Consider the following 20,217-nt stretch of genomic DNA (forward strand, 5'->3'; position numbering starts at 1 on the left):
CACTGGCCACCAATGAGTTAACTACGGGGGGGGGGGCCCACTGGCCACCAATGAGTTAACTACAGGGGGGGGGCCCACTGGCCACCAATGAGTTAACTACAGGGGAGGGGAGGGGCCGCACTGGCCACCAATGAGTTAACTACAGGGGAGGGGGGGGCCCACTGGCCACCAATGAGTTAACTACAGGGGAGGGTGGGGCCCACTGGCTACTAATGAGTTAACTACAGGGGAGGGGGGGGGCGGCCGCACTGGCCACCAATGAGTTAACTACAGGGGAGGGGGGGGCCGGCCACCAATGTGTTAACTACAGGGGGGGACGGGGGGGTCTGCCCCCTGCTGCCTGGCAGCACCTGCCAGGCAGCAGTCATGTACACAGTTCTTTTAGTATATTCTAACCTGAAGCGTCTCCATCACCATGGGAACGCCTCTGTGTTAGAATATACTGTCGGATTTGAGTTTCACAATGTAACTCAAATCCGACGGTATATTCTAACATAGAGGCGTTCCCATGGTGATGGGGACGCTTCAAGTTAAAATATACCATCGGATTGGAGAAAACTCTGATCCGATGGTATATTAACTCCTGACTTTACATTGAAAGTCAATGGGGGACGGATCCGTTTGAAATTGCACCATATTGTGTCAACGTCAAACGGATCCGTCCCCATTGACTTGCATTGTAATTCAGGACGGATCCGTTTGGCTCCGCACGGCCAGGCGGACACCAAAACGACAAATCAACAAAGACCCACGGACGAAAAAACGGTCACGGATCACGGAAAAACGGAACCCCGTTTTGTGGACCGCAAAAAAATATGGTCGTGTGCATGAGGCCTAACCCAGAGAATGAAGGGCACAGGTCCGTTTAACCACATAGGGAACGCTGTAGAGATAAAACCTGAGAAACTGTGGCAGATCTGCTTTTTTTCCAATTCCACCCCATGTGGAATTTTTCCCTGCTTCCCACTACATTGTATGTAATATTAAGTGGTGCCATTAGAAAGTACAATTTGTCCCACAAAAAAACAAGCCCTCATACAACTATGTGAACGGAAAATTAAAAAAAGTTATGGCTCTGGGAAGACAGGGAGAAAAAATTCAAAAGCAAAAATGAGAAATCTTCTGGGACTCAAGGGGTTAATAAAAGTTTCCATAGGTAAAAATGAAAACAAGTGCATAATGTGTAATTTACATTAGTGTCACAATTATCATATAGAAACAACTTATGTAAATCAATGATGGAAATCCAATATCCACCGATCATGTAGGATAAGAATAAGTACTAGAAACATATATCAAATCTATGGAATCTATGAACATTAGATCTAGATTTTAACTGCAAAATGATTATCCAAAATGAGCATACACTTTCATACTGTCACAAAAGTTAAAAGAAGTCGCCCAAGACACCTTTCATACTGAATTGCAGTCTTCAGTTGCTGGAAGCTCCATATTCAGCTGACTTCAGTAGAGAGCTCATGGACTATGGCAACCCTGTCGTGTCTCCATTCTAATGGCCATGTGTATTAGACCTAAGCAGCTTCAAAAATGATCTCAGCAGTGACAGATATTCTGAGATCAGTGAAACCCATACCTAAGGCGTCATTCACACTGCCATAGCCGTTTCTGCGGTCATCAAACTGCGGATCTGCAAAACACGGATACTGGTCGTGTGCGTTTCTGTCCTCTGTTAGAACTGCATATTCTTGTCGGACAAGGATAGGACATGTTATATTTTTACTGCAGGGAGGAGTGGCCCCATTAAAGTGACTGGGTCTCCATTCAATCTGCAAAAAATGCGGATCGGATGCAGACTAAGGCCGAATGCACACGACCGTGTTCCACGGCCGAGAGCGGTCCGTGGTAACTCGGCCGGGATTCCTGCTGACAGCCGTGCGCTTCATGCCGCTGCTGCCCTATAGTAATACACTCGTATGATCTATACGAGTGTATTACTGTACAGCAAGGAATCCCGGCCGGGTTGCCACTGACCGCTCTCGGCCGTGGAACACGGCAGTGTGCATGAGGCCTAAAACCATGGTCGTGTACATGAGGCCTAAGGCTGTCTGCTCATTAGAGTTAATAGGGTACGACCACATGGTTTGTGCATGCAGTTTTGGAAGCCAATATTAGAAGTGGATCATAAAAAGACAGAAAACATACAGGGCAGATACAACTTTTTTTCATTTTTTTTATTTACTCCTGGCTTTGGCTTCCAAAACTGCATGCAGAAACCTGACTGTGTATCCTAGGGCTACCAGCACATGGGTGCGGGTGAACGCACATAATATCCACCAGAATTTCTATGCGGATTTATGTGTGTTTCTGCAGCATATTCGCACCAAAATCCACAATGTCACACAGCAGTTTTGGTGCAGATTAGATGCGTTTTTTCTGCAGATCTAACCCCTCCATTGAAAAGGATGAAATCCGCAGCTAAAACATAATTGAAGTGCTATTTAACCCCTTAAGGACTTAGGACGGCATGTACCGGTACGGCATGTTTCCCGAATCCTTAAAGAGGACCTTTCACCGATTCTTACCCTATGAACTAACTATACAGACATGTGGAGCGGTTCCCGGGGATCTCACTGCACTTACTATTATCCCCGGGCGCCGCTCCGTTCTCCCGTTATGCCCTCCGGTATCTCCACTCACTAAGTTATAGTAGGCGGAGATACCAGTCCCTAAGTTATGGTAGGCGGAGTCTGCCCTAGCGCTGGCCAATCGCAGCGCAGAGCTCACAGCCTGGGAGGTTATTTTCTCCCAGGCTGTGAGCTCTGCAATGCGATTGGCCAGCGCTAGGGCAGACTCCGCCTACCATAACTTAGGGAACTGAGATACCGGAGGGCATAACGGGAGAACGGAGCCGCTCCACATGTCTGTATACTTAGTTCATAGGGTAAGAATCGGTGAAAGGTCCTCTTTAAGGACCCATGACGTACCGGTACGTCATGTGTATTTCCGATGACTGCCGCCCGGCAGGCGGTGATCAGAACCCGGTGCCTGCTCAAATCATTGAGCAGGCACCTTGGCTAAATGCGCAGGGAGCAGGCACCTTGGCTAAATGCGCGGGGGGGTCCAGTGACCCCCCCGTATCGGCGATCACTGCAAACCGCAGGTCAATTCAGACCTGCGGTTTGTGGCTTTACCTGCAGTTTGCAGCGGCGTGTGGCGGTGCCATCGGGTCCCCATTCGGCTGTAGGGGGGACCCTATGGCATGGAAGGCAGCGCGATGCCTAAGGAAGGCATCGCGCTGCCTTCCGGTGACGAGCCTGTGAGATACAGCCCGCTGGATCTCACAGGCCGGAAGCTGTATGAGTAATACACACAGTATTACTCATACAGCCAATGCATTCCAATACAGAGGTATTGGAATGCTTTGTAAAGGATTAGACCCCCAAAGTGGGACAAAAAAAAAAGTGGAAAAAAAAGTTTTCCCCAAAAAATTAAAAGTTTCAAGTAAAAATAAAGAAAAACGTCATTTTCCCCAAATAAAGTTAAAAAAATTGGTAAAGAATAGGGGAAAAAAAATGGATACATATTAGGTATCGCCGCATCCATATCGACCAGCTCTATAAAAATATCACATGACCTAACCCCTCAGATGAACAGCGTAAAAAATTTAAAATAAAAACTGTGCTAAATAAACAATTTTTTGTCACCTTACATCACAAAAAGTGTAATAGCAAGCGATCAAAAAGTCACACGCACCCCAAAATAGTGCCAATAAAACCGTCATCTCATCCCGCAAAAATCATACCCTACCCAAGGTAATCGCTCAAAAACTGAAAAAATTATGGCTCTCAGACTATGGAAACACTAACACATGATTTTTTTTTGCTTCAAAAAAGAAATCATTGTGTAAAACTTGCATAAATAAATATTAGGTATCCCTGCATCCGTGACAACCTGGTCTATAAAAATATCACATGATCTAACCTGTTATCTTGCCTCAAAAAGTGTAATATAGAGCAACCAAAAATCATATGTACCCTAAACTAGTACCAACAATACTGCCACCCTATCCCGTAGTTTCTAAAATGGGGCCACTTTTTTGGAGTTTCTACTCTAGGAGTGCGTCAGGGGGGCTTCAAATGGGACATGGTGTCAAAAAAAACAGTCCAGCAAAACCTGCCTTCCAAAAACCGTATGGCATTCCTTTCCTTCTGCGCCCTGCTGTGTGCCCGTACACAGGGCCGGTTCTAGGTGAAATGGGGCCCTGGGGCGAAAAACAATAAGGGGCCCCCCCCCCCATGACACTTGATGACTTTTACAGAAGAAACTGTATATTTTGGGGCACAGTGGAGGCTATATGTGTATAACATAAACATATTTCACATGAACACTTACAGTTACCTGACCCTTGGGGATCTCGGACGCCACTTCCACACTTTGGCCGGGGGCTCGGCGGAGCTGATGTTGTGCTTTATCCTAATGAGAAAGATTTCATAATAAGGATTTGGAGAAGGGGCAGAGGGATAGCAGAGCAGGGAGAGGATGGCGCTGCTACTAGGGGGTCATACCATGGGGGAGTAATAAAGCCCATCATAATGCCCCCCCAGTAGAAATAATTCTCCTTATAATGTGCAAAAAATACCCCCTTGTAATGCCCCCAGTTGAGCTAATGTCCCCAAAGTGCTCCCATAATGTGCCAATGTAAAATACCCCTATATAGTGACCCCAGTAAATGCCCCCATAGTGCTCCTCTCCCCCCTAGTGCCCCCCATAATGTACCAGTATAAAATGCCCGATATATAGTGCACCAGTAGATGCCCTCAGTGTCCCTCATAATTTGTAAGCATAAAATACCCCTTCTCAGTGCCCCCGTAGATGACCCCATAGTAGTCCTCTCCCCCCTTCCCCATAGTACCCACCACAATGTGTCCCAGTATAAAATGCCCCTATACAGAGCCCCCCATATAAAATAACCGTTCTTTGTGGCCTCAGTAGATGCCCCTATAGTGTCACCAATAATGTGCCAGTAAGAAGTGCCCCCATAGATGTCCCCCAATCATGTGCCAGTAGCCTGAGCCCCCATCAACATGTGCCGGTAGCCATAGGCGCCCCCCCCCCTATCATGTGCCAGTAGCCATAAGGCCCCCCTATCATGTGCCAGTAGCCTGAGCCCCCATCAACATGTGCCAGTAGCCATAGGCGGCCCCCCTATCATGTGCCAGTAGCCATAGGGCCCCCCCTATCATGTGCCACTAGCCATAGGGCCCCCCCTATCATTTGCCAGTAGCCATAGACGGCGCCCCCCCCCCTATCATGTGCCAGTAGCCATAGGGCCCCCCCCCCATCATGTGCCACTAGCCATAGGGCCCCCCCTATCATGTGCCACTAGCCATAGGGCCCCCCCTATCATGTGCCACTAGCCATAGCCCCCCCCTATCATTTGCCAGTAGTCATAGGCGGCCCCCCCATCATGTGCCACTAGCCATAGGCGGCCCCCCCTATCATGTGCCACTAGCCATAGGGCCCCCCCCCTATCATTTGCCAGTAGCCATAGGGCCCCTCCCTATCATTTGCCAGTAGCCATAGGGCCCCTCCCTATCATTTGCCAGTAGTCATAGGCGGCCCCCCATCATGTGCCACTAGCCATAGCCATAGCCATCCGCCCCCCCAGTATTGTACAGAAAGAAAAAAAAAGAAAAAAAACACTTATACTTACCTCCTTGGCAGCGATGCGATGCAGGCCTCTTCCGGCCTGTGTCCCGCGCTGTGTACGGCTCAGGGGTCAGGCGGCGCGATGACGTCATCGCACCACCTGCGCCGGCCTCTGATAGGCTGCCGGTCTAGTGCCTGCAGCCTATCAGAGGAAGGGAAAGGGACACACCTCTCCCTCCCCTGCCGCACAGCCATCTGTATCGCTGTCCTGAGGACTGCGATACAGATGACTGGGGATGAGCGCTTTCACAATGGAAGCGCTCATCTCCTACTGACTGTCCTGCCTGTCTAAAGTTAGTTGCGGGCCGGCGCGAGGGGGCCCCTAAGGACTCGGGGGCCCGGGGGCAATTGCCCCCCTTGCCTCTATGGAAGCGCCGGCCCTGCCCGTACAGCTGTTTACGACCACATATGGGGTGTTTCTGTAAACTACAGAATCAGGGCCATAAATATTGAGTTTTGTTTGGCTGTTAACCCTTGATTTGTTACTGGGAAAAATTGATTAAAATGAAAAATCTGCCAAAAAATTGAAATTCTGAAATTTCATCTCCATTTGCCAATAACTCTTGTGGAACACCTAAAGGGTTAACAACGTTTGTAAAATCAGTTTTGAATACCTTGAGGGGTGTAGTTTATAGAATGGGGTCATTTTTGGGTGGTTTCTATTATGTAAGCCTCGCAAAGATTTGCTTCTAAACTTCTAAGCCTTGTAACATCCCCAAAAAATAAAATATCATTCCCAAAATGATCCAAACATGAAGTAGACATATGGGGAATGTAAAGTAATAACTATTTTTGGAGGTATTACTATGTATTATAGAAGTAGAGAAATTGAAACTTGGAAATTTTCAATTTTTTAAAATTTTTTGATAAATTTGGTATATTTTTATAAATAAAAATTTATTTTTCTGACTTCATTTTACCAGTGTCATGAAGTACAATATGTTACAAAAATGACCTGGATAAGTCAAAGCGTTTTAAAGTTATCACCACTTAAAGTGACATTGATCAGATTTGCAAAAAATGGCCGGGTCTTTAAGGTGAAATAGGGCTGAGTCCTTAAGGGGTAATTTGAAAACCACAATGCAGGTCAATTTCCACACACGGGAATCCATGGTGAAAAACCGCACATATTCCGCATCGTAGGTGGCCTAACTGGGAGGTAGTTCTGTTGAAAGTGCTGAAAAAAATATGTGGCCTCTGTTCACACAACATTTGTTGTGTGTATGCCTCATATACATATGCCAGGATGTCCCAGGTGTACACACTAATGGGGTCATTTATCAAACTGGTGTAAAGTAGAACTGGTTTAGCTGCCCATAAAAACCAATCAGATTCCACCTTTCATTTTTGACAGCTCCTTTGGAAAATGAAAGATATTTAAATGAGTAATTGGTCTGAGCTGACTCCTGAAGAGAACATTTACATGTACCATTAGCGGTTGGACATGCAGCCACATTACTACTGCACAGGTAGGTTTTAATGCCATCTAAAAAACATTTTTACTTCAAAAACGAGGTTGTTAGACATGTTCCTAAAACTGCTTATTTGACATTTATGCATTTTTCATTTTTCTCACTCTGACAAAGTATATTATGTTCTCTTTTTCCCCAGAGTTTATGGGATCTTTTCATAGAATTCGAAAAAAAAGATATGATCAGGAAAGATAATCTTGACTACCTGAAGCAGATGTCCGAATATATTGAAGATGAAAATTTTAAGGAACTCATTTTATCATATGAAAAGTCAAAAGCAGGTAAACATTGTGATATTTGTGTATATACACATATGAGACACAGTAAAAGGCTTCAATGTGTTAGACTGGATAGCAGTTAGAAATGGGACATGGTTGGGGGTCCCATGTGTCCAGGTCTGTTGAGGAAACAAAATGAAGGTTTTGCACGCAAGTGCAGTCAGTTTTGTCTGCTATTGAAGAATAACAATCTACATCTCCCAGCAATGCAATGCGTTTTTCACGGACACCCCATTCATGGGACCAGGGCTGCGTTAAAAACGCATAATATAGAACATGCTGCGATTTTTACGTAAAGCAGAGTTGATGCGTGAAAATCCACGCTCATCTACACAGACCCATAGAAATAAATAGGTCAAAATTCAGTGCGGGTGCAATGCGTTCAAGTCACACATTGCACCCGTACGGAAAACTCACTCGTGGCAAAGGGGCTGTAGTTACTAGGCAGTTATTGGCCTTAGTGACTAAGATTTTTTTTTTACTTTTTCTCATTATCGCCTTCCAAAAGCTATAACCTTTTTATTTTTTCCATTGATGTAGCTGTATAATGGCTTATTTTATGCGGGACAAGTTGTAAATTTTCATGGTGTCATTTACGGGTACACATAATTTACTTTTTATTAACTCATTCTGGGAGAGGGTGGGAAAAAACTATAATACTGTCACTGAGTTTTTACTTTATAAATTTTGCGTTATTAATAGCATAATAATTTTATTCTCTGGGTCAGTATGATTACAGTGATACTAAATACAGATATTTTTTTTATTTTATGTTTTTCTATTTTTGCACAATAATACCCTTCTTTTTTTTTAAACATCTTTTTATTGCTTTTTATTTCCAAATAGATGTATATTAATACACAAATAAAGCGATCCAATAGTCAACACAATGTGTGCTCTTCATTTGGATATAACAATTCCAGAATTACCCCTCATAACTCCCACACCCGCCCTCCCATCCCTCCCAAAGAAACTATTCCCTATGCAGCCACTCCACAAGCCTATCTCTTTTCTAAGATATTATCCCATTACGTTTCTATAAATTTTCCCTATACGATGGTTTTTCTCAGCACCAAGGGACTTAACTAACCTTTAGTTTCCGCAAGGTGCCTTTCAGATCTTCTAACAAGTACCAGGTCAAAAGTTTAAAGGGTCCCAACAGCCTTGGGTATTCCGAACACGAGACGTATTCTAGCATAAATTGTTTCGATGTTTGGAACAATTTTTTTCCAAGTATCTCTGGTTGTTTGAGAGATTCAAGCCATTTGAAATGAAAGATATGCCTGAGTTGCCCAATCACTACATCCATGTTCGGAATAACCAAGGTCAGCCACTGTGCCAACAGAGATCTTTTGGCTATCATCAGCAACTTGTGTCCTATTGGGGGAAGGCCCCTATTCCCCCTGCCCCATTTCCATGCTCATTCACATCCTCCTCTACATGTAGGATAGCTAAGGATGGTGTAATAACTCCTTGGAATCTGCTGACCCTATTCAGTATGTGTCCCACTTGCATCCAATACCCATACAGTTTTGGGCAGCTCCATAGGCCGTGATACAAGTCAGAGTTTGACAGTGTACATCTGGGACATGCTATTAGCTTATCTGGTTTCCCGTCAAATCCATAAATTGTGTGGTGTAATATTTTAATATGAGTTTCCCTCCAGTTCTCATTTATTATTGCTTTATATAAAGCCGTAAGGCCTTTACGGATGAGGTTTGTAACCTCTGTGATGCCTAGTATCTGTCTCCATTTTTTAAATAACTCTGGTCTCTAGTCCTTATCCTGGTGCTCAATGTCTGATATAATGATGTTATAGATAGTCTGCCAGTACATTTAAGAAAGGAGTCAAAATCATTAGGAGACCACTCCCGAGTCATGTCTCTGACTAAGCTTCTACCGTAATTCCTAACCTGTAAGTAGAGGGAATAGTTGGGACCTCACAGTTCCCACTTCTTTTCTACCTTGGGCAATGTTGGTTCTTTCTCATGAAATAAGTCTCTCATTTTTCTAACTCCTTTGCTCACCCAATGGCTGAAGATCTTACTATTTCTTCCAGGCTCAAAGGCTGGATTGTTTGTCAAGGGGAGGTGCTTAGAGAATTGATATGGTAGGCGAAAATGCTTGCTAATTACTTTCCATGTAATTATGGTATCTCTGAGAACTAAGGATCTCTTAAGAGGGGGCGGTGTGTAGTAGGGCCACTAAATTCCATGGTCTGGCCAGTTGTTGTTCCAGTTTTAGGTTTGAATAATATGAGGTATTGTTAACCCAGTCAAAGATATGGCGACTAATACATGTTAAGTTATAACCCAATAAGTCGGGAAAATTTAGCCCACCATGATCCTTTTTCAGTTTTAGCTTCTCCAGTGAGATTCTTGATCTTTTGCCATTCCAAATAAATCTAATAAATCTACTCTCCAACAATTGTATGTCTGCATGACGTAAGAGCAGTGGGACAGTCTGGAGGGGGTATAATAATTTGGATATACACATCATTCTAATTAAGTGACAGTCTGGAGGGGGTATAATAATTTGGATATACACATCATTCTAATTAAGTGACATCTTCCCGCTAGCGAAAGCGGCAGACTTTGCCACCTGTCTAAATCCTTCAGGATTTTGGATATCAGGTTTGGAAAATTTAGCTGATATAAAGAGTGTGGTGATCTCCCTACTTTAATACCAAGATAGGTAATGTGGGATCTAACCTGTGAAACAGCAAGGTGAGATGCCAGTTTAATTGGTCGTTTATCACCTGAGGCTAGGGACATCAGCTCACATTTAGAAGTGTTCACCCTATAGCCTGAGTAGTCACTAACACTAAGTAGGGTCTCAAATATCCTCCCTACCTGCTCCTCTGGTTTCACCAGAAATATCACTACATCGTCAGCAAATAATGCAGCCTTAACCTGTCTGTTTCCTACCTTTACTTTTCAATTATTTTTATTGAAGTTTTACAGGATATATCATACAAATAACATAACCTGCCAATGTCATAATGCATGCTTAGTAACATTATGTACTGGTACATGAAATTAGTCATATAGACACTCTATATTTTAATTTGACGTTAAGCATGACATGAGCGGTTTAGCACCATAAAGTGGCGCAGAACCAAATATAAAACAAAATATATATATACATATATAACAAAACAAAACAAACATGAGTCTTGGATATGTTCAAATTGCTAGATTTTGCGTAGTTGACGTATTCGGAGACATATCTGTCAGCCAGTTTCCCCAATGCCGTAAGAATTTGTCAATAGTGTGTTCCCTATAGGCCATAATTTTTTCGTACAAGCAGTTATTATGAACTCTAGATCTGATTTTTGCTGTTGTAGGAACCGTAGTTGACTTCCAATATTTGGTAATTGCCAATTTTGTTGTCAAGAATAAGCGGGCCACTGGGGTTAGACTATGGGCCGGTATGGTAAGTATCCTTGTAAAGAAAAGGGCCTATCGTGTGGACATTTCAATGTTAGAGCCACAAAATTTAGACGCTATGCTAAATATCTCAGACCATAATGATGACACCAGTGAGCATGACCATAGCAAGTGTAAAAGTGTGCCTCTACAACCACAACCCCTCCAGCAAAGATTTGTGACACCAGGGTATATTCTACTGAGTTTGTCTGGGGTATAGTACCATCTTAGACAGGTTTTAATTGCAGCCTTGTATAAGGAGGTTCTGCGGAAGGTGGTTGTGAGAAATTTAAATGTGGCTAACCACTCCACTTCAGGAATTGTCACTTGTAGCTCTCTGTCCCAATCAAGGAGTGGGGTGGTTTTAAGAAAAAGTTGCTTTAGATCCTAGAGCCATATAAATGGCCTAATACCTAGTTTGGTGGTAGGCTGTGTTAGAGTGGACCACAATTCAATACACTCCAAATTGGCACCACTTGATGAGGAAAATTAGATTGTAACAGATGTCGTACCTGCAAGCATTTGAAAAAGTCCCTCTTGGGGATCTCAAATTCCTATTGGAGGTCCTTAAAGGATTTAACAATACCATTATTATATAGTTGTTTGATATGTTGAATTCCTAAGGATCACCACGGACTTAGATCAGTGTTTGGGAGATACAGTTCCACAAGTTGTAAGGGGGAAATATCTACTGTAGGGATATGTTGATGTTTACTATTTTGGTGGAAAGTGCGCCAGTGGTGAACTGCAGCACTTAGTAGTGCTGGTAAGGAGGGTGTTTTGAGCGGAGAGTCACTAATGCAGTTAATAAAAATGGCTTTAAGATCTTTCGTTGGAGCTATTGCAGATTCAATTTGCACCCACAGGGTTGTAAAATCTAGTGTCCACCATTTCTTAAGAGCCTGTGTTTGGACCGCTAGTAAATAATCTAGCAGATTTAGGAGGCCTAGACCTCCTTTAGTTTTAGCTTTTGTGATGGTACCCGCTACTATCCTAGGTTTGTTCCCTGCCCACACAAAGTTGTTAAGCAGGCCTTGTGCTTTCCTGAAGAAGTTATTCTAATAGGAACGGTCCTTAAAAGGAAAGTTTTGGTAGGATTAGCATTTGGAAAGTTGCTAGTCAGCCTAACAGAGAAATTTTATATTTGCCATAGAGTAGGGTGTCTTGTTTAATCATTTCTAATAGTGGTACATAATTGAGATGGTAGAGCCTTAAAATTGATGAGGAAATAGCGATTCCCAGATACTGTATGTTATCCTGCCTCCAGTCAAAGGGAAAATCTTGCTTTAGGGATTGGAGCAAGTGGTTTGGAATATTGAGAGGGAGAATTTACGATTTAGTTTTGTTAACTTTGTAGTAGGATAGGCGACCATATTCCTTCATAAGGAAGAGGGCAGCTGGCAACGTGGTCCACGGGGAGGAAAGGGTCAAGAGTACGTCATCCGCGTACAAAGATATGCAGTGTTGTCTACCTTCTATGTGTATGCCCATAATGTCCGGGTGAAGTCTTATTGCCTGTGCTAGGGGTTCTATAGCTAAAATAAAGATCAGAGGTGAGAGGGGGCATCCCTGACGTGTGCCGTTAGTCGAGGGGAAGGACGGTACCAGAACTCGTTAACAAATACCAGTTCACGTCCAGTTCAGGCGGTCAAACGCCTTCTCGGCATCTAAAGTAACCAGTAAGGCTCCCCCCCCCCCCCACTCGGTTAATATAGTCTATCAGGTTTAAGGCCCAGCGGGTATTGTCTGTTAATTGTCTACCTTTGACAAAACCTGTTTGATCAGAATCATTTAGAGAAGGCAATACTGTAGCTAGTCTAGTTGCTAGGATCTTGGCATATATTTTTAGATCTGTATATAGAAGGGAAATGGGTCGGAAGTTTTGGGGCTTATCAGTTGGCTTTCCTGGGTTTGGAATGGCTATAATAGTGGCTTCAAGCATTTCGGCTGGGAAAGAGCCTTCACGGAATGCCTTAATAAATACTGTTGTTAGATGAGGTGTCAGTTGGTCTTGGAAGGATTTGTAATATAAGTTGGATAGACCGTCAGGGCCTGGGGATTTATGCAGGGGGAGAGAGGTAATGATTTTTGCCACTTCAGCCTGAGTTATAGAGTTAGACAAAAGGTCTCTCTGATGAGATGATAGAAACAGGAGATTTAAATTCTTTAAATATGTGCTCATTTCTGAAGCAGGTGCCATATACGTTTCAGGTGAGCCCAGGAGATTATATAATGCAGAGTAGTACTCTACAAACTGATCCGCCATTGCCTTTGGATCATAAATTCTGGTGCCACTGGCTGGGTGTATAAGGTGGGGGATTCTGGACTTTGCCGCGCGCATTTTAAGGCGACGAGACAGTAATTGTCCAGCCTTATTATCCTGTGAATAATACCGGGCTTTTATTGTTCTCAAGTTTTTCTCGTATCTAAAACTGAGGCATTCCCTGAGTTGTGTTCTGAGGGAGTGAATTTGGGTGGCTCTGTCAGAGGAGAAGGAGTTTTTGTTTAGGGATTCTAGTGATTGAAGTTGAGAAAGGATGTTTTGCAGCTTTTGTTCTCTTTGCTTTTTTGCCTGATGACCCAGTTTAATAAAAATCCCTCTGATAAAGGCCTTATGGGCGTTCCAAAGACTATAGGGGTTTGAGACAAAGTTGCAGTGCAAGCTATAATACTCCTTCAAAGCTATAGCCAGTTCTTCCTTATATACTGTGTTTGAAATTATATAGGGGCTACAGCGCCATAATGTATCTCTAATGTTATAGTTTTCTTGAATAGAGAGAGACACGGCGGCATGATCAGACCATTTAATATTCCCAATGGTGGATTTAATGGCCAGTTGCAGGAGTGATCTGCTGACTAAAAATAAATCAATGCAGGAATAAGTCTTATGCACAGGTGAAAAAAAGGAATATGACCCTCTGCTACTTGCAGTAGAGTCCACTTCTGCATCAGGCACTAAATTTAAATCACCGCACATTATTAGGTTGCCTTTTTGTACTTTTCTAACCTTAGCTAATACTTTATTGAGAAAGTAAATTTGATGTTTGTTTGGTGTGTATATGGCAGCTATAGTATATGGTATGTTATTCACCATACACACCATAATGCTATATCTACCATTAGTATCTAATATTTTTGTACTCGGTGAGAAAGCAATGGAGTTACTAAAAGCGCTAGAATAACACTCTTTGCTTTTTACGGTAGTGGGATTGTACGACATGAGGATATAGATGGTGTCGAATTCTATGGGCATCCTTGCTTACAATATGTGATTCTTGCACACATAACATGTCAGCTTTTTGATGTAGCGCCTCTGACCACATATAAGATCTTTTTTGAGGGCTATTGAGGCCCTTGGCGTTCAAGGAGATCACATGAAGAACCATGAAACATTTTTGAAATGCTTAGATCTATGAATAAGCTACTCAGGGTATACAGTCGTGGCCAAAAGTTTTGAGAATTACATAAATATTGGAAATTGGAAAAGTTGCTGCTTAAGTTTTTATAATAGCAATTTGCATATACTCCAGAATGTTATGAAGAGTGATCAGATGAATTGCATAGTCCTTCTTTGCCATGAAAATTAACTTAATCCCAAAAACACCTTTCCACTGCATTTCATTGCTGTCATTAAAGGACCTGCTGAGATCATTTCAGTAATCATTAACTCAGGTGAGAATGTTGACGAGCACAAGGCTGGAGATCATTATGTCAGGCTGATTGGGTTAAAATGGCAGACTTGACATGTTAAAAGGAGGGTGATGCTTGAAATCATTGTTCTTCCATTGTTAACCATGATGACCTGCAAAGAAACGCGTGCAGCCATCATTGCATTGCATAAAAATGGCTTCACAGGCAAGGATATTGTGGCTACTAAGATTGCACCTCAATCAACAATTTATAGGATCATCAAGAACTTCAAGGAAAGAGGTTCAATTCTTGTTAAGAAGGCTTCAGGGCGTCCAAGAAAGTCCAGCAAGCGCCAGGATCGCCTCCTAAAGAGGATTCAGCTGCGGGATCGGAGTGCCACCAGTGCAGAGCTTGCTCAGAAATGGCAGCAGGCAGGTGTCAGCGCATCTGCACGCACAGTGAGGCGAAGACTTTTGGAAGACTGCCTGGTGTCAAGAAGGGCAGCAAAGAAGCCACTTTTCTAAAAAAAAAAAAAAATCAGGGACAGATTGATCTTCTGCAGAAAGTATGGTGAATGGACTGCTGAGGACTGGGGCAAAGTCATATTCTCAGATGAAGCCTCTTTCCGATTGTTTGGGGCATCTGGAAAAAGGCTTGTCCGGAGAAGAAAAGGTGAACGCTACCATCAGTCCTGTGTCATGCCAACAGTAAAGCATCCTGAGACTATTCATGTGTGGGGTTGCTTCTCATCCAAGGGTGTGGGCTCACTCACAATTTTGCCCAAAAACACAGCCATGAATAAAGAATGGTACCAAAACACCCTCCAACAGCAACTTCTTCCAACAATCCAACAACAGCTTGGTGAAGAATAATGCATTTTCCAGCACGATGGAGCACCGTGCCATAAGGCAAAAGTGAGAACTAAGTGGCTCGGGGACCAAAACGCTGACATTTTGGGTCCATGGCCTGGAAACTCCCCAGATCTTAATCCCATTGAGAACTTGTGGTCAATCCTCAAGAGGCGGGTGGACAAACAAAAAAACAAAAACCCACTAATTCTGACAAACTCCAAGAAGTGATTATGAAAGAATGGGTTGCTATCAGTCAGGAATTGGCCCAGAAGTTGATTGAGAGCATGCCCAGTCGAATTGCAGAGGTCCTGAAAAAGAAGGGCCAACACTGCAAATACTGACTCTTTGCATAAATGTCATGTAATTGTCGATAAAAGCCTTTGAAACGTATGAAGTGCGTGTAATTATATTTCACTACATCACAGAAACAACTGAAACAAAGATCTAAATGCAGTTTAGCAGCAAACTTTGTGAAAAGTAATATTTGTGTCATTCTCAAAACTTTTGGCCACGACTGTAGATTGACCAGCCTGCCCCGCTTGTATCCCTCCCCTCCATATCAACAACATCCAAGACTACATGGTGGAAAAATGTATACAACATTAAGAGTAAATATTAGAACAAATAAAACAGAAAAATAAAATGTAACGGACAGAATACTTAGATACGGAGTATGATCGGTTACCCGAGGGGATATATAATCCGGACAAGAAGGACTATAGGGGGTAAAGTCCTGGTTGTTGCCAAGCACTGAGAACAGGCGCCATGGCACCTAAAGAACTGCCAATGTTCAGTGTTTGGTTCCTCTCTTTGCACTGACTGTGTGCCACTCAGAAGTCAGATGTGGTGGAGGAGAGTGGTGGATATCCTCTACAGATGGTACTGGAATGTTCCATGATCCCAACAGACGGCGGACCTCTTCTACGGAGACAATGCTGTACTGTTTGCCATTATGGTTAAGCATCAGCTTTACTGAAAAGCCCCATTTGTACATGATTTTGTGCTCTCGTAGGGCTATGGTAACTGGAGCTAACAGACGCCTCTGTCGTAGTGTTGCAGCGGAGAGATCCGTGTATAATTTCACTGACTGATATGGCACTGGCATCTCTGAGAACTGGCGGGCCGCTGATAGGACAGCTTCTTTGGTTTTGAAAAAATGAATACGAGCCAGAGTATCCCTAGGTGTCGTTTCTGTCAGATGTCTGGGTCTAGGGATCCTGTGGGCCCTATCTATAATCAGGTCATGGGTAGAACAGGATGGTAGTAGCTACTGCATTAGGGACCGTAGGTATTCCATAGGGTCAGAGGGGCCAATTTCTTCTGGGATCCTAAATTTTATATTATTCCTCCTGGAGCGGTCCTCCGGGTCGTTTATTTTAGCTTTGATGCGATCTATCTCTGCAGAGTTCCTCCTGGTTATCTATAAGTTGGTTGTGAGATGTGGTAAATTCTCCCATTTTAGACTCGACATGTGAAATTCTGGCGTGAAATAGAGGATTTTAGCGGAGGTAGAAGAGAGGAGAATTCCTGGTGCAGAGACGCGCCAAAAGCCACTAGCATGTCCCTCAGTAGGTTACCTGAGGCCGGCTGCTCAGAGGTGGGGAACTCCTGCAGTACAGATGAAATCGAGTGAGTAGCAGGGGACTCCAGGCTTAGCTCCTCTGATGTCTCATATTGGAACCTGGGCCACAGTCGGGAGGTGAGTTGCGGGAACCAGACTTGTTCTGGGGGATCTCCCTTTGCACAGGCGGAGAGGCCACATGCACCGACCCAGGAGATGATGATTGCGCACACGGCGACGCAGCTTCAGTCTGTGCGGTGTCCACTCCATTCTCAAAATAATAGTCCAGTCTGCCTTGCTTGGCATGGACTCGTTTACCTCGGGGTATTGTGGGGAGGTTTTTAGGAAGGATCCGGGCACAGTTTCCTTTAGTATAGCGGCTGGAAAAGAGGGGAACTTGCCTTAAAGGGGTTGGCCACTTTGTTAGCACTTATTACAACTGTAAAGAAAGTAGGGAGATATTACACTTACTAATATATCTTCTTAACCACCTCAGCCCCCAGTGCTTAAACACCCTGAAAGACCAGGCCACTTTTTACACTTCTGACCTACACTACTTTCACCGTTTATTGCTCGGTCATGCAATTTACCACCCAAATGAATTTTACCTCCTTTTCTTCTCACTAATAGAGCTTTCATTTGGTGGTATTTCATTGCTGCTGACATTTTTACTTTTTTTGTTATTAATCGAAATTTAACAATTTTTTTTGCAAAAAAATGACATTTTTCACTTTCAGTTGTAAAATTTTGCAAAAAAAAACGACATCCATATAGAAATTTTGCTCTAAATTTATAGTTCTACATGTCTTTGATAAAAAAAAATGTTTGGGTAAAAAAAAAATGGTTTGGGTAAAAGTTATAGCGTTTACAAACTATGGTACAAAAATGTGAATTTCCGCTTTTTGAAGCAGCTCTGACTTTCTGAGCACCTGTCATGTTTCCTGAGGTTCTACAATGCCCAGACAGTACAAACACCCCACAAATGACCCCATTTCTGAAAGTACACACCCTAAGGTATTCGCTGATGGGCATAGTGAGTTCATAGAACTTTTTATTTTTTGTCACAAGTTAGCGGAAAATGATGATTTTTTTTTTTTTTTTTTTTTTTTTTTTCCTTACAAAGTCTCATATTCCACTAACTTGTGACAAAAAATAAAAAGTTCTATGAACTCACTATGCCCATCAGCGAATACCTTGGGGTCTCTTCTTTCCAAAATGGGGTCACTTGTGGGGTAGTTATACTGCCCTGGCATTCTAGGGGCCCAAATGTGTGGTAAGGAGTTTGAAATCAAATTCAGTAAAAAATGACCTGTGAAATCCGAAAGGTGCTCTTTGGAATATGGGCCCCTTTGCCCACCTAGGCTGCAAAAAAGTGTCACACATCTGGTATCTCCGTACTCAGGAGAAGGTGGGGAATGTGTTTTGGGGTGTCATTTTATATATACCCATGCTGGGTGAGAGAAATATCTTGGCAAAAGACAACTTTTCCCATTTTTTTATACAAAGTTGTCATTTGACCAAGATATTTATCTCACCCAGCATGGGTATATGTAAAAAGACACCCCAAAACACATTCCTCAACTTCTCCTGAGTACGGGGATACCAGATGTGTGACACTTTTTTGCAGCCTAGGTGGGCAAAGGGGCCCATATTCCAAAGAGCACCTTTCGGATTTCACTCCTCATTTTTTCCTGAATTTGATTTCAAACTCCTTACCACACATTTGGGCCCCTAGAATACCAGGGCAGTATAACTACCCCACAAGTGACCCCATTTTGGAAAGAAGACACCCCAAGGTATTCCGTGAGGGGCATGGCGAGTTCCTAGAATTTTTTATTTTTTGTCACAAGTTAGTGGAAAATGATGATTTTTTTTTTTTTTTTTTTTTCATACAAAGTCTCATATTCCACAAACTTGTGACAAAAAATAAAAACTTCCATGAACTCACTATGCCCATCAGCGAATACCTTGGGGTCTCTTCTTTCCAAAATGGGGTCACTTGTGGGGTAGTTATACTGCCCTGGCATTCTAGGGGCCCAAATGTGTGGTAAGTAGGTAAATGACCTGTGAAATCCGAAAGGTGCTCTTTGGAATGTGGGCCCCTTTGCCCACCTAGGCTGCAAAAAAGTGTCACACATCTGGTATCTCTGTATTCAGGAGAAGTTGAGGAATGTGTTTTGGGGTGTCTTTTTACATATACCCATGCTGGGTGAGATAAATATCTTGGTCAAATGCCAACTTTGTATAAAAAAATGGGAAAAGTTGTCTTTTGCCAAGATATTTCTCTCACCCAGCATGGGTATATGTAAAATGACACCCCAAAACACATTCCCCAACTTCTCCCGATTACGGAGATACCAGATGTGTGACACTTTTTTGCAGCCGAGGTGGGCAAAGGGGCCCATATTCAAAAGAGCACCTTTCGGATTTCACAGGTCATTTTTTACAGAATTTGATTTCAAACTCCTTACCACACATTTGGGCCCCTAGAATGCCAGGGCAGTATAACTACCCCACAAGTGACCCCATTTTGGAAAGAAGAGACCCCAAGGTATTCGCTGATGGGCAAAGTGAGTTCATGGAAGTTTTTATTTTTTGTCACAAGTTAGTGGAATATGAGACTTTGTATGAAAAAAAATAAAAAAAAAAAAAATAAGCATTTTCCACTAACTTGTGACAAAAAATAAAAAATTCTAGGAACTCGCCATGCCCCTCACGGAATACCTTGGGGTGTCTTCTTTCCAAAATGGGGTCACTTGTGGGGTAGTTATACTGCCCTGGCATTTTCCAGGGGCCCTAATGTGTGGTAAGTAGGTAAATGACCTGTGAAATCCTAAAGGTGCTCTTTGGAATATGGGCCCCTTTGCCCACCTAGGCTGCAAAAAAGTGTCACACATGTGGTATCGCCGTATTCAGGAGAAGTTGGGGAATGTGTTTTGGGGTGTCATTTTACATATACCCATGCTGGGTGAGAGAAATATCTTGGCAAAAGACAACTTTTCCCATTTTTTTATACAAAGTTGGCATTTGACCAAGATATTTCTCTCACCCAGCATGGGTATATGTAAAATGTCACCCCAAAACACATTCCCCAACTTCTCCTGAGTACGGCGATACCAGATGTGTGACACTTTTTTGCAGCCTAGATGCGCAAAGGTGCCCAAATTCCTTTTAGGAGGGCATTTTTAGACATTTGGATACCAGACTTCTTCTCACGCTTTGGGGCCCCTAGAATGCCAGGGCAGTATAAATACCCCACATGTGACCCCATTTTGGAAAGAAGACACCCCAAGGTATTCAATGAGGGGCATGGCGAGTTCATAGAAA

The 20,217-nt window shown here is 43.1% G+C and overlaps 1 protein-coding gene across 1 annotated transcript in view; it reads left to right on the plus strand.

The window, feature by feature from the left end:
- Window positions 1-20,217, plus strand: part of LOC121008066 (caspase-8-like) — a 72,216-nt gene that overhangs the window by 31,279 nt on the left and 20,720 nt on the right. Inside the window, exon 4 of the mRNA XM_040440356.1 lies at window positions 7,282-7,423. Within this exon, the coding sequence (XP_040296290.1) occupies window positions 7,282-7,423 (142 nt within the window). The remainder of the gene's footprint in view (window positions 1-7,281; window positions 7,424-20,217) is intronic.

Source organism: Bufo bufo, chromosome 7, assembly GCF_905171765.1.
Source record: "Bufo bufo chromosome 7, aBufBuf1.1, whole genome shotgun sequence".
Taxonomy (NCBI): Eukaryota; Metazoa; Chordata; class Amphibia; order Anura; family Bufonidae; genus Bufo; species Bufo bufo.